Source organism: Hyperolius riggenbachi, chromosome 2, assembly GCF_040937935.1.
Source record: "Hyperolius riggenbachi isolate aHypRig1 chromosome 2, aHypRig1.pri, whole genome shotgun sequence".
Classification (NCBI taxonomy): domain Eukaryota; kingdom Metazoa; phylum Chordata; class Amphibia; order Anura; family Hyperoliidae; genus Hyperolius; species Hyperolius riggenbachi.
The window spans coordinates 83,498,320-83,522,950 of NC_090647.1; the positions used below are offsets into that span (position 1 = coordinate 83,498,320).

The 24,631-nt window shown below is 45.2% G+C and overlaps 2 protein-coding genes across 2 annotated transcripts in view; one reads left to right on the plus strand and one right to left on the minus strand.

Moving 5' to 3' along the window:
• RPL21 (ribosomal protein L21) overlaps positions 1-24,631 on the plus strand; it is a 500,216-nt gene that overhangs the window by 327,966 nt on the left and 147,619 nt on the right. The window lies entirely within an intron of this gene.
• Positions 1-24,631, minus strand: part of USP12 (ubiquitin specific peptidase 12) — a 118,513-nt gene that overhangs the window by 27,411 nt on the left and 66,471 nt on the right. Inside the window, exons 2-3 of the mRNA XM_068266992.1 lie at positions 24,285-24,365; positions 5,931-6,144 (exon numbers count right to left, since the gene is read on the minus strand). Coding sequence (XP_068123093.1) covers positions 5,931-6,144; positions 24,285-24,365 — 295 coding nt within the window. The remainder of the gene's footprint in view (positions 1-5,930; positions 6,145-24,284; positions 24,366-24,631) is intronic.

The following is a 24,631-nucleotide window of genomic DNA, read 5'->3' on the forward strand; positions in this document are numbered from 1 at the left end:
ATCATACACTTGCATCATGTAATGATATAGAAGAGAATCTATGCCTACACAGACTTGTCACCACAGCACAGCAACGTAAGAGGCCTCACTGACATGGAGGACAATACTCCCCAGTGGGAGGCATGCAGAGGCAGCAACCAGCAGAATACACTTCCTCACCCTGCTCAGCTGACAATACCCTCCCTGAACAGCCTTCAGGATATGCGTAGTATAAAGTGAGACAAAACATGCTACTGAAAAGCTCTTACTAATGACATTCATAATTCACAGAAGGCGCAACTCACGCCACATCTCACGTGCAGCCTCAGAGAGAGAGTTCACAGCTGTCATCACTAATTCACGCTCTCATCCAACGCTCAAAGTGGAGCAGCAACAGGTTTAGTTTTGGAATCAGTACACTTTTTTTTTTACTAAATGGTATAGCGGTAGAGATTAAAGGACCACTATTGCATGAAATTGTAAAATTTAAAATACATGTGTATATGTAACATTTCTCCTAGAGCAAAATGCACTTTAAATTAAATTACTTTTAATTTAGGCTACTTACACACCAGGGCGTTGCGTTTAGGGGACGTTATAGGGCACATAACGTGCCCCTAACGCAACGCCTGGTGGTGTTGGAGCAGGACGCTACCAAGAGCCGCGTTACAAGCAGCTCTTGGTGCGCCTGCTCTGTCGGAGGCACTGCGGAGACCACGTGAGCAGAGCTCTCCTCATCACGTGGTCCCGCCAGCCAATCCGCGGCCGCTCCAGGATGTAAACACTGCAAGTGCAGTGAATAATAAGTAGCCATGTGCCTGGCTACGTAGCGGCCTCTCCCCGCCCATAAAATGAAAAAAAAAAAAACTACTGAGCATGTGCAAACAGTCTAACGCAGCTTAGCCGCGTGTAAAGTGGCTGGATAGTGTAATGGTTAAGGGCTCTGCCTCTGAAGTAGGAGTCCTGGGTTCAAATCCTGGCTCTTCCTACTCAGTAAGTCAGCACCTACTCAGTAAGGAGTTCATTGGGCAAGACTCCCTAACACTGCTACTGCCTACTGAGTGCGCTCTAGTGGCTGCCTCGCAAGCGCTTTGAGTCCGACAGGAGAAAGGTGCTATACAAAAAAAGGAATTATTATTAAAGTACTGCATGCAGTACGTTATGTAGACGTGCTGCGTTACAATGTAACACAACGTGAACAGCCCATTGAGTTTTCATTGCTGTGCGTTTGGGTGCGTTACAGGCTGCTCTAGCGTGCGCCTGTAACGTCCCACTGTGAAAGCAGCCTTAAACTGCATTAATTAAATTACTTTTGTCCTATGTTGCTGTCCCTTATAGTAAGTAGTAAAAGTCTGACAGATTTTGACAAGTCCATGTCCTCATGGGGGATTCTCTGCATTTCCTTTATTCATTACAAAAGCAGTCCCTGGAAAGGATCTATAAAAAAAAAAAGATGCCAGCTAGTCTCCTTACTCCCTTGCACGCTGTTTGGCAGTTGGACTGAGCAACCGCCATTCAAAAAGTGCTTTTGAAACTAAAGGAAGCCCTGAGAATCCCCCCATCAGGAGATAGAACAGATCTTACAGGTTTTTGACTAGTCTATTTCACATGACGGCAATGTAGGAAAAAAAAATAAAAGTACAGTACATTTTACTCTGTAACGAGTGTATATTTTATAATGGAAAGTATATTTTATACACATGCATTTTACATTTTTTTGCAATAGTGATTCAGTGCAGAGTTTAGCGCGCAGCGGGCGTTTTAACTCACCTCCCGGCGGATCCAGACGCTGGCAGCCATTCTACTTCCTGGATCCCAGGGAGGTAAGTAAGCTCTGGGGCTGCTGCAGATCTCTCTGCAGTCTGATTGTTTTCCTGGTTTTAGGCTACTTGCACACCAAGACACGCAACGTTAGGTGGTACATTAAGGTCGCATAACGTGCACCTAACAACGTATGGTGCTGCAAGTGAGGACGGTAGAGTGAGCCGCGTTAGGCGGCTCTATCCCGATAAGGTCTCCCAGAGCGGCGCTGATTGGCCAGCGGGACCACGTGATGCGGAGCGAGACACTCCGCATCACGTGGTCCCGCCGGCCAATCAGCGGCAGCCAGTGCAGTGAATATTAAGTAGCCATGTGCGCGGCTACTGTAGCTGGCTCTCCCCGCCTCCTCTCCGCCCCCCACTGCGCATGTGCAAACAGTCTAACGCGGCTATAGCAGCTGTAACGCCGTAGCATGCTGCACTTTCCGGAGAACGTGCAGCGTTACATGTAACGCAACGTGGGCTGTGTTAACAGCCCACTTGTGTTACATTGCTGTGCGTTGGGGGAGCGTTACAGGCGCACGTCTTAGTGTGTAAGCAGCCTTAAGGTCTAAAAACCTGCAAAAAAATTGCACCGCTTTTAGACCCTAAAATCCGGAAAGAATCAGACAGCCAGGGGGGTTAAGAGAGCTGTCTGTTTGGAGAGGCTAAAAAACACATTTGTAGGTAATAAAAAAAAAAAAAAAAAACCCAACAGTTTACGAAAAAACAATACAAAACCATAAATCCAGGCACATCACGTCAAGTTAGGATATTTAAATAAGTAATTAGAGAGGTGCTAAAGGGGGTGTGGCCAGCAAAACAACAAAGACAGTAAACCCGCTGCGCACTCACATGCAAGTGTTTAAACAAATGCATCCACGGGAAACAATCACTCAGGAACCGCTGTTATCCCTACAGCTACGTTAAAAGCCAGGGTCTTGGTACAAAGGAGTGCATTCCTTTGCGAAGTCGCCTACACCACGCAGAGCTAGCCAGGTATTCATAGGTGTCCTAACTCTGGCCCTGTAACATGCATAGTGCAGACAGGCAAACATTCATAGCATCAAACCTATCAGATGTCCTCTCCTGGGACAGTTAGTGCATCAAACTAATCCCACAAGGGAACTAACGTAATGTATCCATGCGCAGCAGGCACACAGCAGTGTATGCTGTGTGCATACTGACAATGGTCACAGACAGGGAACTCCCAGTGACCACTGTCAGTATGAACACATCTTATGCTGGTGTGTGCATGGTGCACATGGATATACAGTATATCGACTGATGGTGAATTCCCACTATTTTTTCATCTCCTCAATCTTCCATAAGATATGGATTTATCTCTCTGGATCATTAGCTATAGATGGACTTAAAGCGGAACTGTAGATGCCTATCAAACACACTGTTTCACTTAGCTGGGGCTTCTGCAAGCCCGTGGAGGACCGACGAGGGACAGGATAGATGCTCTGGGTCCTATAGAGCCTTTCCGCTCCTCTCCTGGTCCCCTTGTTCCACTGCTGGCTCCCTCGATAGGAGTCTCCAACCAATGGGCCAGAAACTGCTCTCTGCTGCTTCAGAAGTCTTTGGGAGCCCAAGTGCTCCTGAAGACAGTTGTTCCGTACTGCGCATGTGTGAGGAAGATTTGAATGAAGGAGCCTGAGGTGGAACGAGGGGACCAGGAGAGGAACGGGAAGGCTCTATAGGACCCAAAGCCTTCTCTGTCCTTAGCAAAGTATATTCCCCCCCCCCCCCTTTCTACAGTAGCCTCAGACTCATTTTAAAAGACTTTCATATAAAACTAATGAACTATCTGTAGGTCCAGTGCTAGATGCACACATCCTAAAGTTAATGGAAGGCAGCTATTTTTCACCTGCGTGTTGTGACAGTCCTACTATGGCTTCACTCACTGGACTACAGAAGGGATAAGTTGCGGAGGGCGACGCATATACAGCACTGCTAAATACAGACATTGAAAGTGGGTTTATATGTGCTTCATGTTCAGGTCTGCCATAAAAAGGCTAGAGAGTTCATGTTACAACCAGAGATGCCACTTTACAATGCTAAGGTTCACATATAATCTTTTCCCAATCTGCCGGTAAATGTTCAGATCATGCAGTGACCTTCTGATCAGTGTGCTCCTCAGGGCTGTGGAGTCAGAGTCTGAGTCGAGGAGTCGGAGCTAGGGCAATTTTGGGCACCCGGAGTCGTTGGTTTCATAAACTGAGGAGTTGGAGAATTTTGGTACAAAATGCACAGCCCTGTTAAGTATTAGACTAAGGATTTTGAGTCGAGGAGTCAGAGCCATTTTGGGTACCCGGAGTTGGAGTCGTGGTTTCATAAACTGAGGAGTCGGAAGATTTTTGTACCGACTCCACAGCCCTGGTGCTCCTGACAATTACCGCTGAGTGTTTTACCAGAATGAGGCCTAAAAGCAGCTTCTTCAGGCTTTGCTAGCGCAGTTTTGAATCCTCAGATGCTTGAGAGCTCTTAGCTTACATCCTAGACATTGAAAGCATACAGAATGCTATAGCTACTACAAAGCACTATCTCCTTGGTGGATAGTTGCTATGACAACGCAACTTCTTAATGAATAGGAAATTCAGGAGTTTTACTCTTTTGCTTGTCTGAGTAAAGACTACACAGGCCAGTTCAGAGAAAGAGGCATGCAGGAAGCAACGGGAAAGGAGAAATAATACCAGCATAGAGGAAAGGAATTCTTTGAGCTCTACTGCATTAATCAGAGATATTTTGCTGGGCATTCTGACCAAGCCTCTTTTCCAAGAACAGCTGAAGGCGGTGAACTCCCCTCCTGTGAGCTGCTTCCATCCACCAGCCGGCCACTTGTTACGACTCGACATGTGTGGTGGACAGGCTACCCCCATGGTAATGCATCTGAGTGGGACTGTGGCCAGAATGTGCCCAATTACTTTAGCCCGACTGTCACCCAAACAGTTGGACAGAGGTTATACATGCTAACAAAGCATCAATAACAGCGTGAAACCTTGGCAGTTTTCCTCCACTCCCCGATTTGCTTGATGCCTTCTTTGATGTTAAATATGTTATTGATTATTGTAGGTGTTTTTATTTAAGTTTTGAACTGAGACAAATTTAATATTAAGTAGAGTAATTGGATTTTCTGTAAGCAGCTGGACAACTTTTTTTCTTCTCTTTTTTTTGCTTTGCATTGACTAAAAGTGGCATATTTTATCTTGTGGTCCAAAGAGGAAAAGATCTATTAATAATAATAATAAAAAAAATATGATCGTTTAGGTCACCCACTGCTTACTCACATACAAATACTGCACTATCTGCACAGAGTTTGTAAGTTTTGCCTGTGTCTGTGTGGGCTTCCTCCAGGCACTCCAGTTTCCTCCCACACCCAAAAAACATACAGATAAGTTAATTAGCTTCATCCTAAAATTGGCCCTAGACTAGGACTGTAGGGATTGTAAGCCTCTCTGAGGGATAGTTAGTAACGTACAAGAGAAAATATATATTTATTTTCATACATACATACACACACACTGTACAGCACTGCTGAAGATGTTGCACCAATATAAATAATAATGCTTAAAGAGACACTGAAGCGGAAAAAAAATTATGATATAATGAATTGGTTGTGTAGTACGGATAATTACTAGAACATTAGTAGCAAAGAAAATAGTCTCATTTTTATTTTCAGGTACATAGTGTTTTTTAATAACATTGCATCATCCTCTATTTGCAGTTTACACACTACTACGCATTCTAAATGATTTTACAGAGCAGGCCAGTGAACTATTGACCTGTCCTCTGCAGGAAAAAGAAAATACAGTGACTGACAGTTGAGATGATAAGCTCAGAAGACAGTTCTCTTTGAAAGTTATGGAGCTCAATGGCTTTTTTTGCATAAATAACAATTGAAGTTTCTTAACTCTTCCTGTACTGGAAACAATATTAGACTTCGGTCTCTGCTCCTAATGTTTTATTTCTTAGCTGTACTACACATTCAAGTCATCATAATTTTATTTTCGCTTCAAGTCATCATAATTTTAATTTCCGCTTCAGTGTCTCTTTAAGCTACCATAATTCCCCAGTTGGCTACAATACATACAAAACAACTGCAAGCAACATGACTATAAATACACAAGAATCATGAAAATGTCCCACCATTCTCTTTGCGTAAGCGGGTGATGAACTTCTTTGGAGGGATCACTCCGACCTTCTTCTTCTGCGTGGCTATGCTGTGGAAGAGGTCTGCTAAGCACGTGAGAAGGTTTTCCTTCTTTCTTGGCTGGCTTTTGTAGGCAAGGACCTTTTCCCGAAATGGTCGGCAGAAATAAAGTGCTTGAAGGACAGAGTTGCAGTAGCAAGTGTTCCCAAACTGAAACAAACCGAGTACAGAAATACAGTCAACAATATGTAAATATTCATGCATTAGGGATGTGTAAAAAAAAAAAAAAAAAAAAAAAAAGCCAAAATAAAAGGTTATTCACAGCCATACTCTCCTGTATCAATTAGTGGCCATTGGTAAGCAAGAATTTTTTTTTTTACAGTAGTAGGAAAACAATGTTACGGCAATCATGTCTCACAACTAGAGCCGCATACCGCAACTCATTCTTCAGTCAAAGTAAAACCAGTTAGCTTAAACTGCACCTGAGACGGGTGGGTGGGCTCCGGGCATGTAGTACTCCCCAGACAGAATTGCGGTGTATCCAGGTGCCGGAGGATAGTGAGGGAGCAATCAGCTTGGAGACAGTCCCGGGTATGTGTAATTTCTTTTTTCCTGTTGAACACCCCAATCTCAGGTTCCCTTTAATCACTTAAGGACCCCGGGCTCACTCACCACCCCCCCTCCAACCAGTGACCAGGCTATTTTTTTCACAATTAAGCGCTCTGCAGCTTTAATAGCTTGCTGCTGAGCCATACAACTTAGCAACCAAACCGATCTCATCCCCCCTTTTCTGCCCACAAACAGAACTTTCTGTTGGTGGGCTCTGATCGCTGCTGCTGGGTTTACTTTTTAAATTCGTCTTTTTTTTTATATAAAATTAACTGTTTTTTTCCCTCCCCCAACAGCCAATGACAGCGATTGGCTCTCATAGACATCAGCCTATGAGAGCCTATTGCTCTGTGAGCCTCTAGGGGAAAGCAGAGTAACACAGCTGTCCCCAGTAGAGTGCTGCTGTAGATTGCAGCGCTGTACAATGTAAATAGACAGCGGTTTTGCTGTCTAACAGTCTGGTAGCACCGATCGCCGCTGGGAGAACAATGATGGAGCGGAGCTCTGTCACTCAAGCGGGGGTGCGCGCAATCTCCTGTAAAACCCCACCCCAGGACTTGCCGCCTATCGGCGTTAGGCGGTCGGGAATGGGTTAAAGTGGACCAAAGGTGAAACTAAGTTTTTAAAATATACCTTCATTGGTGTTCTAGAGACACTTCAGACCCTCCCAGGCTACATCATTGCCACTATATGCCCTATTACTACCTTCCAGCTTCTGTGCAGTACACACTACTCTATTCTACTCTCCTTTTCAGTAGCCCACCCCTCCATTGTGCTTATAAACCCATGTGTACAAGTTATCACCCTGCCTTGTCTCCAATAAACCATTTTGCATGTTTTATAACACACTGAACAGAGAATAACTGGGCAGGAGAAGCAGATTCTGCTAAACTGCAGTGCTGGCTACAAAGTGGTTATCTCTCAAAAGGAGAAGGATGAGGTGGGAAAGGTCAGGTGATCAGCTTTGTGCTCAGGAGTGAGTGTTAGATCTCCCTACAAGGAACTAGGGAGAGGAGTTTGGACTTATAGTAGGCTGAGGTTGTGTCAGCCAAATATCAATGTCACAAGACGGCAGGTATGTAAAACCAGCTAGACAAGTGATAAACTAATAAAAAACTGTTCTTGTGCAGTGCACAAACATTCATGCTATGCAAATTATGATCTATGGCATGTGATATGTAGTGAAAAAAAATGCAAGCCTTAACTGGGGCTAAACGTAAAATATGCAAGTCTAATCTAGTATTTCAAGCATCTCCAGCCACAGAACTAGAGCCATATCTTTTTCATGCAGTAAGGCTAATATCCAAAAGCAAATCAGAAATGGCTTACCTTCTTGATGTTAACTCTACTGGTGCCTAGCCTTGCCCATTACAACTAACCCCCTATTTCACCCCATTACTCTTTAGACTACATTGTCTATCCTTAAAGTGGACACAAATTAAAAATACAAGATTTCAGAAATAAAATCTATTTTCTAAATTATAATAGCAGCCTTTTTCAGCTGCATGACAAATATAAAATAGTTTACATTTATTGGAGAAACCCCTCCCTTCCTTTCATATTGCCGGGACAGAATCCAGCAAACTGGTGGAGTAGATGGTGTCCAGCAAAGGAGGAATTGCTAATGGCTGCCACCTGTATAACCCTAGTAACGAAAAGAGAAGGGTGAAAAGCATGCACTGAAATGCTCATAGGCTTGAAGGAGTAAGGAAAAAAAAAAAAAATAATAAAAAAAAATTATATATATATTATGTGTCAGAGTAGTGCATATTTTGAATTAAAAAAATGTTTGGTTTGGGTCCGCTTTAAGGTGAGGCTGAACCAAGTAAAATTATTTTAAATACACACATGATGTACCTACCGTATATTCCAGCATATAAGACGACCCCCCCAACTTTTCCAGTTAAAATATCGAGTTTGGGATATACCCGCCGTATAAGACTACCCCTCTTCCAACGCACGCCAAATAAAAAATTAAATAAATCATAAATTGGTGCCATGTATGAATGGATACTGGTGCTGTACTGTATGTGGTACCCAGTATATAATAGTATATAGGCGATTGATTGGTTGGATTGGTCAACTCTCCTGCCGATATACGGCCGATTCGATCACAGTGATCGAATCGGCTGTGAAATCGTCGCACACACCGCTGACAGAACGATCGATTTCCGTCCGAAATCTATTGTTCCCGTCGATCCGTCCGTGCCAAAGATTTTTCTCGATCGCCGGCGGGTCGGGAGTGCGTCGATAGCGGCGTTCGAATGCCCAACGGCCGTCGCAATACAGCTACAGCGGTTATACATTACCTGTTCCGGCCGGCACGAGTCCCCTGGTCCACGCTGTCTTCTTTCCGTGCTGGGTTCCAGACCGGCTGCAGCTACACAGACCTTCCTGTCCCGGCAGGAAGTTTAAACAGTAGAGCGCAGCGGCAGCTCCACAGATTGTGATCGGTTTCAGACTGAAATCGATTCACAATCTGTTTGCAGTTAAGGTGGCCATACGAACCCTCTCTGATCAGATTCGATCAGAGAGGGATCTATCTGTTGGTCGAATCTGATGGCATATTGACCAGTGTATGGCCACCTTAAGTGGATTAGTCAGCTCTCCTTGTCTATCTGTTTATCAGAGCGGTATGGAAGAATAGATTGCGCTGTGCCCATAAAACATGCCCCCTTCACCCGTCTGGCCCGCCCTTGTATCCTATTTACCCCTCCTTCTCTGCCTCTCAGATCTCACACGTGTGCCTGCGCCGCTTCACTACAGTCCTCAGCAGCGATATCTGAGAGGCGGTAACAGGATAGGGTGTATCACCCGGCATCGATGATAACCAGCCAATAAGACGACCCTCGACTTTCCAGATGGTTTTCAAGGGTTAAAAAGTAGTCTTATACGCCAGAACATACTGTACTAATGAATATTACATACTTACCTGTCACACTGTCAGTTCCTCTCAGAAGCACCCCATTTTCTTTTAAAGAACAACTATAATGAGAAGGATATGGAGGCTGCCATATTTATTTCCTTTTAAATAATACCAGTTGCCTGGCTGTCCTGCTGATCCTCTGCCTCTAATACTTTTAGTCATAGACCTTGAATAAAACATGCAGCAGCTCAGGCGTTTCTGAGATTAGCTGCATGCTTGTTTCTGGTGCGATTCAGACACTACTGCAGCCAAATAGATCACCAGGGCTGCCAGGCAACTGGTATTGTTTAAAAGCAAATATGGCAGCCTCCATACATCTCGCACTACAGGTGTCCTTTAACCTCCTTAGCGGTAACCCCGTGTGTGACACGGGGTAAGCCCCTGGAGGGTGCTTTACATAATTTTTTTTCAAACACGCAGCGGGCCGCCGATGCGCCGCTACCCGCCGCGGACACATGCCCCCCCCCCGCATCCCCCTTGCGCAGCCTGGCCAATCGCCGCCAGGCTGCGCTATGGGGTGGATCGGGACTACCTGTGACGTCGACGTCCATGACGTCACTCCGTTCGTCGCCATGGCGACTGGGGAAGCCCTCAAGGAAATCCTGTTCAGAATGGGATTTCCTTATGGGCAAGCGGCGCCGGCGGCGATCGGAGCATATGGGGGGATGCCGCAGGGAGAGGGGGAAGCATGTAGCTAGCGCTAGGCTAGCTACATGCTTAAAAAAAAAAAAAAAAAAAAAAAAAAAAAGGTGAAATAAAACCCTCCTGCGGCCGCGCAGCCGCGGGAATTAAACCGCCAGGGGGGTTAACACTTGCCGACCGCCCACTACCAATAGGCGGCAAAGTGACAACCCCAGGACCGCGTAACGCCGATCGGCGGCGGCACCTGGAGGACCAATTAGCCTGGGATCGCACGCATCCGCCGGCATTAGGCTCTGTCCACCCGCCAGGCCATTTAGCAGCGCCGGCGGGTTGTAAACAGCTCGATCTCCCCTGCAAAAGTGTATAATACACTTTGTAATGTATACAAAGTGTATTATACAGGCTAACTAGGAGACAAGAAATGTCTGGCACTATAGTTTATTAGTGCAGCAAATTGCAAAAAAAAGTTATGTGGCAAGTACAGTTGAAAATGCAAAGCGTGCAGGTGAATTAGCAAAAAGACAAAGGCATCACAATAACGTGTTGGCTGTACCTGGGTGTGTGGGAGGTGGCTGGTGTGGGCGCCAAAAGGTGCACGGTCCTTATGAGTTTTGCAAGGCAGTTGCCGAGCTTCATCTGAGGTGTGCACATTTTTTTTTTTTTTTTTTGTTCACTGCTGGGCTCTACAACTTAATTGTGGCTGAGACCAACAGTTATGCCACACAATACGCAACTGTCAATCCAAGAAGCTACCATGCCCAGCCTTTACGGTGGAAGCCACTCCAAGATTCCGAACGTAACATTTTTTTGGGGTCTTCTCCTTAACATGGGTCTAGTCAAAAAGAATGCAGGGCTGTGGAGTCGGAGTCGTGGAGTCGGACAATTTTGGGTGCCTGGAGTCGGGAAAAAATGCACCGACTCCGACTCCTAATGAATTTGTAACTGTAATTAAAATAGAAAATATGATCAAATGTTCTATTTCTCAGATAATAGTCATTAAAAATAATGTATATATACAGTAATAGCTGTGCTTAGTCCACAAAAATGAAATAAACCAATCAAAATTAGTTACTTGTGCTGCTTCAATAAAGCAGTCCCCGTATTTTTAAGGTCAGATATACATATCTGATTGTGACTGTATATATGATGTGTACACAGGAATCTCTTATATATTCTAAATAACATCTATGCTGTAAGAATAAATCCTGACGTGTAGCCGTGTCACTAATAGAGATGGTCAATGAGATGGAAATAATTCTGCATTAATGCTGATTTATGCAAATGTATGCACTCCCTTTGCTGATGAAATCAAATAATTTGATATGTTGTTAAAATTTGGTTTGGTGACTACAAATTAAAGGGTACCTGAGACGGATGAAAAGTAAAGTTTTATACATACCTGGGGCTTCCTCCAGCCCCCTTCAGGCTAATCAGTCCCTCGCTATCCTCAACCACCCGGATCTTCTGCTATGAGTCCTGGTAATTCAGCCAGTCAGCGCTGTCCGGCCGCATGCCGCTTCCACAGCCAGGAACATTCTGCATCTACGCAATAGTGCTGCACAGGTGTAGTATGCTCCTGGCAGCGGAGTGTGTGCATGCGCACTACGCCCGACTGGCTCAAGTACCTGGACTCATAGCAGAAGATCCAGGTGGTGGAGGAGGACAACGAGGGACTGATTATCCTGAAGGCGGCTGGAGGAAGCCCCAGGTATGTATAAAACTTTAATTTCATCTGTCTCAGGTTTACTTTGTTACACAGTAGTACTATACTCTACATATGCACTCTCCACAGAGCTGCAGGGAATTCACTGAGAATGTTGTGCACATTGAACACAGAGGTGTTGTCTGTCACCCATAAACCTTGTTCAGATTGTGCATGAAGAATGTGTAATAGAGGAAGAAGTACCCACAGTCACATTGCCTAGGGCCTGATCCATGTTCAGATGTGTAATAGAGGAAGAATCTCCTCATTCCCCTGCAGAGTACCTGCACATCACTCTTACATGTACCCACACTTACATTGCCTAGGGCCTGATAGATGTTCTTTGTTCCGGTTTGTACCTTTTACAAGTACTCTTACCAAGGACTAGTTTTAGTCTAAAGGGAATAAATATAGTAGTCTACATATCCTTCTCACTCCAGTTGTCTTGTAAAATTCCTAAGGGCTAGTTCACACTTAATTTAAAAACGTATCCGTAGCTACGTTTTTTGTCCCGGACGAAAAACGTAGCCACGGATACCAATGTTAAAAATAGGAACAGCACACACTCAAGTTAAAAACGTATCCGCGTGCGATCCGCGGAATACGTTTTTAAACCCGGAACGCTGAGTCCGGACTTGCAGCATTTTTCACGGACCCGTATACACGTACGGGTAGTGAAAATCAATGGGGAAACGGGCCTCCCTCTTCACTGACATTTTGGGACACTGGAAACGGATCAGTTTCCAGTGTCCCATGGTGAAGGAGGGGGCCGCCATGCTGAAGGGGGTAGCAGCCAGGACGGGGGGCTGCGGGCAAAGCGGCGGCCAGGGGGGTCACATCCCCCCCCCCTTGCTCACCTGGGTGCCCCCTGTCCCCGCTCCCCCTCCAGCTCGCATATAATGTAATAATTTGTACCTAATGAAGTTCGGCGAGCCGGGCACTTCCGCCCACACCGCTCGCCGTCACTTCCTGCAATGTCGCCCTCTGTATTTCAGTGGGCGGCATCGCAGGAAGTGACGGCGAGCGGTGTGGGCGGAAGTGCCCGGCTCGCCGAACTTCATTAGGTACAAATTATTACATTATATGCGAGCTGGAGGGGGAGCGGGGACAGGGGGCACCCAGGTGAGCAAGGGGGGGGGGATGTGACCCCCCTGGCCGCCGCTTTGCCCGCAGCCCCCCGTCCTGGCTGCTACCCCCTCTAGCAAAAAAAAACAAAAAACGCAAGCGGATCCAAAACGTGTGCTGCAAAAAAAGCAGCACGGATCCGTTTGCGTTCCGGGTTTTGAAAATCGGAGCCCGGACCGCGGATGCGTCCCGCACCCGGAGCTAGTGTGGCCCAGGCCTAAGCGTTGCCAATTAAGAGACGAATTTCATGTTACATACTTTTAATCAACAAAATTGTAATATGCAAATTAGAGGAGTCGGTGGAATCCTAAACTGAGGAGTCGGAGTCGGTGGATTTTTGGACCGACTCCACAGCCCTGAAAGAATGTATTGCGGTCTTATTGGTCTATGCACCCAATACATCACATGCCCATGTTCTCTGCTGCCATGTCCAGGTCACGATTTGAGAACATCCTGCGCTTCCTGCACTTCAATGTCAATACAACCTGTCATCTAAGAGACCACCCTGCTTATGACCGGTTCCAAATAATTCGGCCCCTCAGACCACCTGTCATCAAAATTTGCAGATGCTTATACCGACCGATATACTGAACAGTCATTTTGAGGAATTTGGTTTCCAGACTACTCCTCACGGTTTTGTGCCCCTAAAATTCCAGGGCAGTATAAGAACCCCACAAGTGACCCCATTTTAGTACTGTTACAAATTATTTTGAGTATTTTCTTGCTTGCTGGTTTTAACCCATTAGCAGCTTCAAACAAAATTTTACATTTGAAAGCGGCTGTGCATTCTAAACCTCTGTCAGTGTGCACTAGGCAGCCAAATAAGCAAGTGGCAGGGAGCAGTTATAGTAACCTGTTGTGGATGGATTCTTCTTCCTCCACCACGGGGCCGATGTAATCCCAACAGGTCTTCTGGGTCCCAATCACGATATGACAAATGATCAGGATCCAGGAGACTGTCACTGTTACAGCACCACCCTGTGGTGTTGACAGAGTGGTGATAAGACTCTTCCATCACCCCTCACGCTGAAATTGATCATGTTAGATCACGTTAGATCATGTGGTCGGAACTGAGAAGACATGTCGGGATTACATTGCCTCCACGGTGGAAGACAAAGCTGAGCTAGCCACCTGGACAGGTAACCATGAAAGCTCCCTGCCGCCCACTCTGCATACCCTGCCAGGCTGGGGGAGACACACTTCCCCAGCGGCAGGAAAAATTCAGCCCTGCAGCCACTTTAAGTTTTACTTGATTAGGCTGATAAAGGGTTAAAAGGCATTTTAGGACAAGGTGTAAAAAATATCACCTGGGAGAAAACGCAAGAGAATAAGTGAATTGCATATGGGCCATGGTGTTTCAGTGATTAGAACACTTGTCTGCTGTTCTAGAATCCAATTCCTAATAGCAGCTTATTTGTACCAAGTATGAAAGTTCTTGTTTCTCCTCTGGGTACACCAAGTCCAGTCAACACATCGAAAATAACTTGGTACATTATGACTTCCACTCAGACAGACGCGCCCTGATCATCTGATTGCAGCGACAATAAACTCCTTTAAGACAAAAACCAGATGTGATGATAATCTAATCAAGAGCAGAAAAGTGTGCCACAAAAAGGTACCCACGCAGCCATTGGTTTTCCCATTTGATTCACACTTAGATCATCATCACATCTGCATAGTGGACTGGTTAAGGGCTCTGCCTCTGACACAGGAGACCAGGATCAAATCCCGGCTCTTCCTATAAACCAGCACCTATTTAGTAAGGAGACCTTGGAAAAGACTCCCTAACACTACTACTGCGCACCCTAGTGGCTGCAGCTCTGGTGCTTTGAGGGAAAGGGAAAGCACAATATAAATATTATGTTTGGCTTGTACCTGCTGAGAATCGATGCCCCCGAAATGTCTGAGTGATCAAATTTAAATTGGTTTTGACACCCCCAATAAGGAAAAACAAACAAAAAGACCGAAAGTATCCATCAGACAAGATGGAAAATTTAGGTTGATCAGGGGCAGGAGAGGTAGTCGAGTGAGAGGTTCAAACAAAATGCAATGCTACAGTTTCGATTGCTTTTCAATAGATCCCCTGGCTGGACTGTATTGAAAATCTATGTGCAGTGTGTGGTGGGAATGGATTCCATTCTGAAACAATTCCTTTCTTTAGGCCCAGTGCACACCAAGAACCTCAAGCAGATCCGCAAAACGCTAGAGGTTTTTGAAGCAGATTTCAGAGTGACTTTAGACATGTTTAGAGAGGTTTTCTACACATGCCTAGCGATTTTTTGGAGTGTTTTTGTGTAGCAGATTTCATATATTGTTACAGTAAAGCTGTTATTGAACAGCTTCTAACAAAAACGCGTAGAAAACTGCTCTGAACTAGCGTTTTTCAAAGCGGTTTTCCACTTTCCTATACTTTAACATTGAAGCAGAAATGCCTCAAATCTCAAAAATGCTGCAGCCCCCGAGTTTGCGTTTGTGGAAAAAACAAACCGCTCTGGTGTGCACCAGCACATTGAAATACATTACCCAAGCGTTTTTAAAAACGCTCATGAACCGCTCTGGTGTGCACCAGCCCTGAGAGGGATCTATTATCTTGACACATCAGGTAGCAATCTATAAGTGTGCGGCCAGCTAAAGAGCCTGCTGTATGCTCTCCATGTTACAGTAGAATATGTAGGAGACTCAGCGTATCTGCTGAATTCCAGCTGCTGACACAAGTATGGCACATTTTACAGAGACCAGATTAGTCTCTAATTTATCTGCTTTTTGTACTGCCAAAACTGTCCATAAAGCTTACTGGCCCAATTATAGCTTTATACTGGCATAGGCTGTGAGTTAAAGCAAGACTTCCCTGCCTCATCTTCATTCCCAATGATCTGGTAGCTCTACTTAAAGAGGCACTGTAGTGACAGAAACTAGAATGTAGCAAATGTATCTATGATACCCACTTTCACTGTAATTTCCCTGGTTTCAGCATCAGCAACACTTCCTATTTCTATATATTGTTTTATATTGGTATGTATGTCCTGCCCTCCTAGTGATGCTTACCCTAGGTTGTTTAGCTATGCTGAATTATTGTCTCAGAGCATTCTGGGAGACCAGGCATTATTTTCACTGGCTTTGGAGTTGTCAGAAATAAACATTCCACAGAGGACTAAAAATGTCACCACTTGTGATAGATTTAAAGTGTACCAGAGATGGGGGTGAGGGAAAAATTCATACATACCTGGGGCTTCCTCTAGACCCCTTCAGACCTTTGGCTCCCTCGCCGTACTCCCAGGCTGCCATGATTCGCCGCTAGGGTCTTCTGAAGTTTCTCCAGTCAGCTCATGTGCAGTTCAGGTGCAAGTTCGCCGCCATCGTGCTCCCTTCACCAGGAGCATTCTGCGCCTAGCAAGCTCCCGGCAAGATGAGTGCGATGCGGGCGCTTGTGGCCAAGCCGCTCATGTGCAGTACCCTAGCGGCAGATCGAGGAGGCAAGGGAGGACAGTGAGGAAGCCAAAGAACAGAAGGGGGCTAGAGGAAGCCCCAGGTATGTATGAATTTCCCCCACCGCCATTTCACCTTCCCTTTAAAGGGGAACTTCAGCCTAAACATACTGTCATTAAGTTACATTAGTTATGTTAATTAAAATAGATAATATAATCTCTTACTCACCCTGTTTTAACCCCCTTGCCGGTACAATTACAATTCGCAGCACTTTTTTTTTTTTTTAAATCATGTAGCGAGCCGAAGACTCGCTACATGATAGCCGCTGACAAGCGGCATCCCCCCATCCACTCTGATCGCCTTCGGCGATCAGAGTAAGCAGGAAATCCCATTCAGAACGGGATTTCCTGCTGGGCTTCCCCGGGATGACATCACCGACGTCATGGACGTCAGAGAGAATTCCGATACACCCCTCAGCGCTGCCTGGCACTGATTGGCCAGGCTGCGCAAGGGGTCTGGAGGGGGGGGTGCGGCAGGTAGCGGCGAATCGGCAGCGATCGGAAACTGCACGCAGCTAGCAAAGGGATAACCGGCAAGGAGGTTAAAAGAAGAGGCAAATGTTTGTGATTTTGGTTGAAAGGTGGTGACAGGGAGCATGAGACAGTTCCGACTGTCCTAGGTCCTGATCACCCCATCCAGCTGGCACGCTAGGCTTCAAATCTCAAATTAAAAAAAAAAAAGTGCGCCAAAACAGCAAAAGGAGAACAACATCAGAAATCCCATCATGCTTTGCACAGCATCAGGGGAAAAATGCCTGGGCAGTTTTCTTCTGTGCAGCTAAAAATGAGGCTTGGGTAAGAAAAGTTCTGATGCTTTGAAACTGTTAAAGAAACACCAAGCCTTTTCAGTGCTGCGGAGTAGATTTTTAGTCTGGAGGTTCACTTTAAGAATGTAAGTCAGGGTGAGGAAAGATTTCGACTATGGGCAATAGAAAATGGGCAAATATGGACTAACTAATGTATAAGTTAACATAAAAAACATAATTGTATTCATTACATTCACTACAGTTCCTCATTAAGGCCCACAATAAGTTCACATGGGTCTTTTTTTTTTAATCATTCATTAGTCAGTATGGAAGTTCAACCAGACTTCCTAAATGACAGGATTGGTAAGATGGTGCAGACAGCCATAAGCTGGAATTATGAACAGGCAAGCACAGGCTGTAATAAAAGCCAGCTTTAGGGTATTTTTTTCCCCCTTTAAAATCTATAAAACTTGTCATTTTTCTAAGCTTCTAAAGCTCTTGTTGGCAACTGAGAATCACATTTATCTGCACAGACCAACTACATAAGCGGCAGTTATCTCCAAGCACTATTAAAAAGGAGAGAAACCTGTGCTCCGGGCTCCATTAAAAGCAATGTGTGCACCAAAGCAGAGAACGCTAAGCACTTAGAAGATTGGCTGCACAATAAGCCGCCTTGTCGCACTTTAATTGGGCCGTTTAGCATAGAAGGCAAGCAAGAATGGAAGATTCCGAATAATGGAAGGCACAGTGTGTAGGTGACAGCGTTTGAACGCCGCACATTCTGTTTCTATGGAGAACGCATTAGAACAGCTCGAAGAAGAAAGCAACCCTGTAAAATGCGATTTTAAAAGGATGTTCAGAATGGATAAAAGAGGATTACAAATAAAGCAAGCCACAACACGCAGCAATTTTCTTTTACAGCTGAAGATATAAACATAAAAGAGAGCTACAAGCTGCACCTACTGGGAATGCAGGACGACTAGATAAAAGGAACGCTCTACATTCAGGTACAAAAGCAGCATTCAGTATGTCAAGCGGATCAAGACGACTGAAGTATTAATGTAAAAAAGGCTTGGTTTTATTGGGGGGAAAAAAAAAACAGTGTGATGCTTCAAAACCAGGAGCTGTTTAAAAAGCTCATTTACAACCAATACATTTTATTGCCTTTTCTTGGAAGGAGAGTCCACTATAGCTGACACCATGAGACATTCAGCCTGATTTACTAGCATCCTCCCAGGATTGAGAACACTGGAGGGCAGACATGAGCCGGCCAACTGACTCTGGATTCATTGAAAGCTCTAGTCAAACCTGGCCTGGGTCTGTGGGCAGGAGACCCTCGAGGACGAGAAACACTTTCTATTGCACTGCCCCAAATATACTGAAACCTGGAAAAACCTTTAAGAAATTGATGGAACTACTTCCAGACTTCCACACATAGGAGGATGGGAGAAAACTCTACATTCTACTAGAAGAGACATCTACAGTGACAATCTCTGCACTATGTCACAGCATGCCACATACAGGGGAGCGTAAATGAACTGTAAACTTAAAGGTCCACAAGCTGCTAACCCAATGTACCCCTACCCTACTCCCTTGCATGTCCTCCATTTCCTCTGCTTTGGCAATGCCTGTATAAATCTTGGTCAGGTCAATAAAGCTATCATTGATTTGACTACAGTGAGGACTACAGAAAGTTTAAAACACATGTAAATGCAAAACTGAAAAAAACAACAACTATGTGCACTGCCTGCCTAATCCCCAGTTCGCTCAACTCTTCCACCTCTTTCCCAGGCCATGCACTGTAGTCCACTGTCACCAGTCTCCTATCCACCACCAGGCTCTGCTTCCTGTCTCTTCACCCCTGGGGGCTGTGTCCAATGACAAACAATAGAGGCCTAACACTACAGGCACCAACCTTAGGTGACCACTAGAGCCCTCTTGCATTTGTGACATGAGACAAGTGCCCAGGAGAGAAGAGTCAGGAAGCAGAGCCCAGCAGAGGATAGAAGACGCACAACAGACAGGATAGTGTAAGCTCCGCTGCTGCAACGTTAAAGGGATACTGTAGGGGGGTCAGGGGAAAATGAGTTGAACTTACCCGGGGCTTCTAACGATCCCTGGCAGACATCCTGTGTTGGCGCAGCCACCCACCGATGCTCCGGCCCCGCCTCCGGTTCACTTCTGGAATTTCAGACTTTAAAGTCTGAAAACCACTGCACCTGCGTTGCCGTGTCCTCGATCCCGCTGATGTCACCAAGAGCGCACAGCGCAGGCCCAGTATGGCCTGTGTCTGCGCAGTACGCTCCTGGTGACATCAGCGGGAGTGAGGACATGGCAACGCAGGCGCAGTGGTTTTCTGACTTTAAAGTCAGAAATTCCAGAAGTGAACTGGAGGCGGGGCCGGAGCATCGGTGATTGGCTGCGCGGGCCCAGGATGTCTGCGAAGGACCGTTAGAAGCCCTGGGTAAGTTCAACTCATTTTCCCCCGACCCCCCTACAGTATCCCTTTAAAATTGAACCTTGCTAGCAGCAAGCTCCCGATCCGCTGCCAATTGTGCAAATTCTTCCATGCAGAGCCATCAACCGAATCCACCAGGAATCGATTTTCAGCAGATTCAAATGATCAAATCTGAAGGATATGAAGGCAAAGTTTTATTTTACCATTTTATAAATGGCTGGAGAGGCAGCAGAAAACAAAAAATTTTCCGTTAGTGTTTTAAAGATAAACTCCTCATGGAGATTCACCCCTCAGCCACGGCTGTTCTTGACAAGATATGTTAATTTGCTGCTCTGGAAAATCAGTCATGTGACAGCTTGGCTTAGCATCTCCCTTTCCTGTTGCTGGCTATGGAATCACTGGCAGTCGCAGACATATATTACTTGTTGTTGCCTAATAATGGCTTTACAGCCAGGACAGGTGGAGCTGGGCAAAGACTGCATCATATGCTAGGCCACTAATTTACTAGAACCGTCTGTCACATAACTGCCTCTAAAAACAAAAATCTTTATCTTCAGGCTGCAATGACCACATTGAGAAATCCTCCATCTGCAGGCTAGTTTTCCCCAGAGTCTAGTTTTAAAATTACACTGAACACCAAACAAAACCATTGGGTTGATTTGTACCTTCTTATAACTTAATGGAAAGATGGAGTTACATTTGTCAGTGCTATTTGTTCACAACAATATACTGGCACTTGCCTCGGGCTATGGGGAGAGAACTGTCCCATCTCCTGAGGAGTCAATTAGCAGAAAGCATCTCCTCAACTTCTCTTTTCCCTCCTCATCATGCAGCTCAAATGGCCACCAGCCCAGACAACTCCAGCTATTGGACAGCTCCTCTGCCTCACTAAATGTCCTTTTAAAACTCTGATGTCTGACTGTAATAATAACTAAAATCAGTAACCCTTCGCACTCTCGCATGCAAATGTTCAAACAAATGCATTCACGGATTCACTCATCCTTACAGCTAAGTTAAAAGCCGGGGTCTTTGGCTACATACACACTTGAGATAAAAGTCTTTGGAAAAGGCAAGATCACAGACCAATTATACCCCATTCCATGTAGTATGAGAGCCATACTCTACACAGTCTATTCTATGGAGCTGAACTCCCCATCAGATAAAAATCTTTGCAAGGTGCTGCACACAAAGATGCTGTACACATTCAACAGATCTGTATCTGCAAAAGATCCTTTCCTGCAAAAGATCTGTTCCTGCAAAATGCATTCATAGTCTATGATATCTATGATATCTGCAGATCCTCATTCATCTGCAGATGGATGTCTGTTAAACAAGGTGTGTGTGAGGATCTGCAGATATAGACTATAAATGCATTTTGCAGGAACGGATCTTTTGCAGGAACAGATCTTTTGCAGATACTGATCTGTTGCATGTGTACAGCATCTTTGTGTGCAGCATCTTGCAAAGATTTTTATCTGATGGGGAGTTCAGCTCAATAGAATAGACTGTGTAGAGTATGGCACTCATACTACATGGAATGGGGTAAAGTTGGTCTGTGATCTTGCCTTTTCCAAAGACTTTTATCTCAAGTGTGTATGTAGCCTTAGCTCACAGAAGAATGCATTCTTATGCTTAGTCACCTACACTGCGCAGAAGTACCCATGTAGATGTAGGAATCCGAACTAGTGCAGACATGCAAACATTAATTGCATCAAACCTATCAAGGGATTAGGAGCACAAATCCGGATGTCCTCTCCTGGGACAGATAGCGCATCATACCAATCGTACAAAGGAGCTAACGTAATGCATCCATGCGCACCATGCACATACACCAGCATAAGCTGTGTGCATGCTGACAAAAAAACCAAAAACATTTGTTTGAACATTTGCATGCAAGAGTGCGAAGGATTACTGATTTTAGTTAACTTTCTGGCCACACCCCCTTCAGCACCTCCCTTTCCTTAACTTATTTAATGTCCCAACTAGAGGCGATGTGCCTGGATATATGTTTTTTCTCGATTGGAATAATAAGCCACCACCAGGGGGGGGTCTTAGTGTTAGGCATTGGTAGAGGAAGGGTTCTGTGTGAGAGTAGTATTAGGTCATAGTAAAATATCAGTAAAGATTACTAATATTTTACTATCACAATTAACCTCCTTGCCGGTTATCCCGAGCTCAGCTCGGGGTAACCTGCTCAGGAGGATTTCTCAGGCCCCGCTGGGCCGATTTGCATAATTTTTTTTCCCTACACGCAGCTAGCACTTTGCTAGTTGCGTGTAGTACGCAAACGCCGCCGCTCGCCGCCGATTCGCCGCTACCCGTCGCGCCGCTCTCCCCGTTGTCCTCCATCCCCCCCCTTCGTTATGTTCCAATGGCGCCCTGAAGCTACTCCGGGGTCAGTGAGCAGTGCACACAGATGATGCCCAGCATCAGACCTGTAGAAATGTTTAAGCTTTTCAAAGTTGAAAAATCCTTTGTGTATCTATGCTTGCTGCTAGTCATACCAGCTTAAATATAGAGCCTTTTATTTCCTGTTACTGGATATGAGGTCTAACATCTACTTCCTGTGAATACATGTCCCACCTCCTAATGCAAACTTTTCCTGGAATTCTGGGAATTGTAGTCAGATATCTATAGCTCTGCCTACTTTGTGTGCCATAAGGTCACTCACCCAGCGGTTGAACGCAAAGTAAGAAAGACAATCTATACTGCAGTGGCAAGGAAATCTGGCCCATGAAAAGGGTATTTTACCCAGCATTTTGCTTCTCTACTTTGTAGATAGTCACTTATGCTGATAGCTACTGAAAATTACTTTATTCAGTTTTGAATTTTGTCAGGCTTTAAAGAGACTCTGTAACAACAAAAACCTCCCCTGGGGGGTACTCACCTCGGGTGGGGGAAGCCTCCGGATCCTAATGAGGCTTCCCACGCCGTCCTCTGTCCCACGGGGGTCTCGCCGCAGCCCTCCGAACAGCCGGCGACTGTGCCGACTGTCAGTTCAATATTTACCTTTGCTGGCTCCAGCGGGGGCGCTGTGGCGACTTTCGGCACGGAAATAGACGGAAATACCCGATCTCCGTCGGGTCCGCTCTACTGCGCAGGCGCCGGAAACTTGCGCCTGCGCAGTAGAGCAGACCCGACGGCGATCGGGTATTTCCGCCTACTTCGGCGCCGAGAGGCATCAGAGCGCCTGCGCAGGAGCCAGGAAGGTAAATATTGCGTCACGGCTGTACGGAGGGCTACAGCGAGACCCCCGAGGGACGCAGGACGGCGTGGGAAGCCTCATTAGGATCCTGAGGCTTCCCCCACCCGAGGTGAGTACCCCCCAGGGGCCGTTTTGTCGTTACAGTTCCTCTTTAAAGGAATACAGAGGTGAAAATAAACTGATGAGATAAATATATCTATCCTCCTCTTAACATTATTTTTTTTTAAAGAGGAGCTGTTAGGTATAAGGTCTCAGAGAAAAAAAAACACATCAGTAGCTAAATATTGGCTGTACTTACATTACATATGCATTTCACTGTCCACGTTTGGATTTCACAGAATTTTTATATAGTATTTGCAGAGAATGATGCTCCTGACAGCTCATGGCAGGTTCCATGTTTGTCTGTCTCCTATGAAGCCAATTGTGTCGTCATGTCCTCCCTGCTTCCTGATGATTCGACTCACAAAAAAGATCCTAATGGACAACACTACTGTGCAGTGAATATTAATTAGCCATGTGGAAAGGAACAATAGCGGACTCATGCAGTATACTCTGCCCTGTGATTTTTCAGTGCTGTGAGCTGGACTGCATTACAAGCTGCTGTAACATGAGCCTGTAACTTCTCACTAGCAGCCGAGGGGAGGACCCAAGGTGGGGAGAAGCAGCCCCAGAATGCTTTGCAGTATGTTATGCGGCCTCTCGTCCTTTTAAGAGCTTGGGAATAACAGCCTTGCTGTTCAGCACACATCAAAAGTAAGAGATTTTTAACTTCAGTATTGCCTTTTTGGCTTCCTTCTAAACTGTTTAACACAGGAGAATAGAGGTTTAAATTATCTTTTGCAGCCTGACAGTTACTCTTTAAATATCCCAGCTTATGTTATATTTAAATCTTCTTACTGTTTCATTGTCTCAGATCAATGACATTCATTGAAGTATGCAGGAGCTAAAATCTATAAACTATTGATCCTTTTTATCTCTTCCTTGCCCCAGAAGCGGTTCTCTGCCAGGAAAGTGTATTATGACTATAATTCCTTATCAGCGAGGGACGTTATGGTCCCACCAGATACCAAATTGAGAGAAACGCACTTTCGTTCCTCATTACCTTTTTCAGGCAGATGGAAAAAAAAAACGACACAGCATAGTTATTTGTGTGCTTAGCACTTTACATACACATGTCTATCTCATGTCACATTACCTCGGTATTCTATTAAGCAACAGGTTTACACATTGTGCAGACTGACAAGTACAGAGACACAGTACAAGTACAGAGACACAGTACAAGTACAGAGACACAGTACAAGTACAGAGACACAGTACAAGTACAGAGACACAGTACAAGTACAGAGACACAGTACAAGTACAGAGACACAGTACAAGTACAGAGGCACAGTACAGCAACATGACAAAAAAACTTTATTTCGCTCTTATTTTATCATAAAGAGTTTCACTTACATTTACTAAACCAAAATAGTGCTCATTGACTGGAAACTGTTCCGGACCAATCTCTTTCTCTAAAGCCGAGGCATTGGCGCCCTAAAAAAAAGAGAAAATGATGTCAGGCATGTCACATAGAATGTATGCAGATAGTGACACACAGGATGCAGTTATCTTATTTCACAAATGTTTAAGGATTCTGAGAAAACTGATATGGTTACTTTGAAACGTATAAACTGTCACTGATGCTCGGGTACCACAGAGTGCTTGTACTTTTGAAAAAAGGAACCCAAACAGAGCGATATGGAGGCTGCCCTTTTTATTTCCTTTTAAACAATACCAGTTGCCTGGCTGCCCTGCTGCTC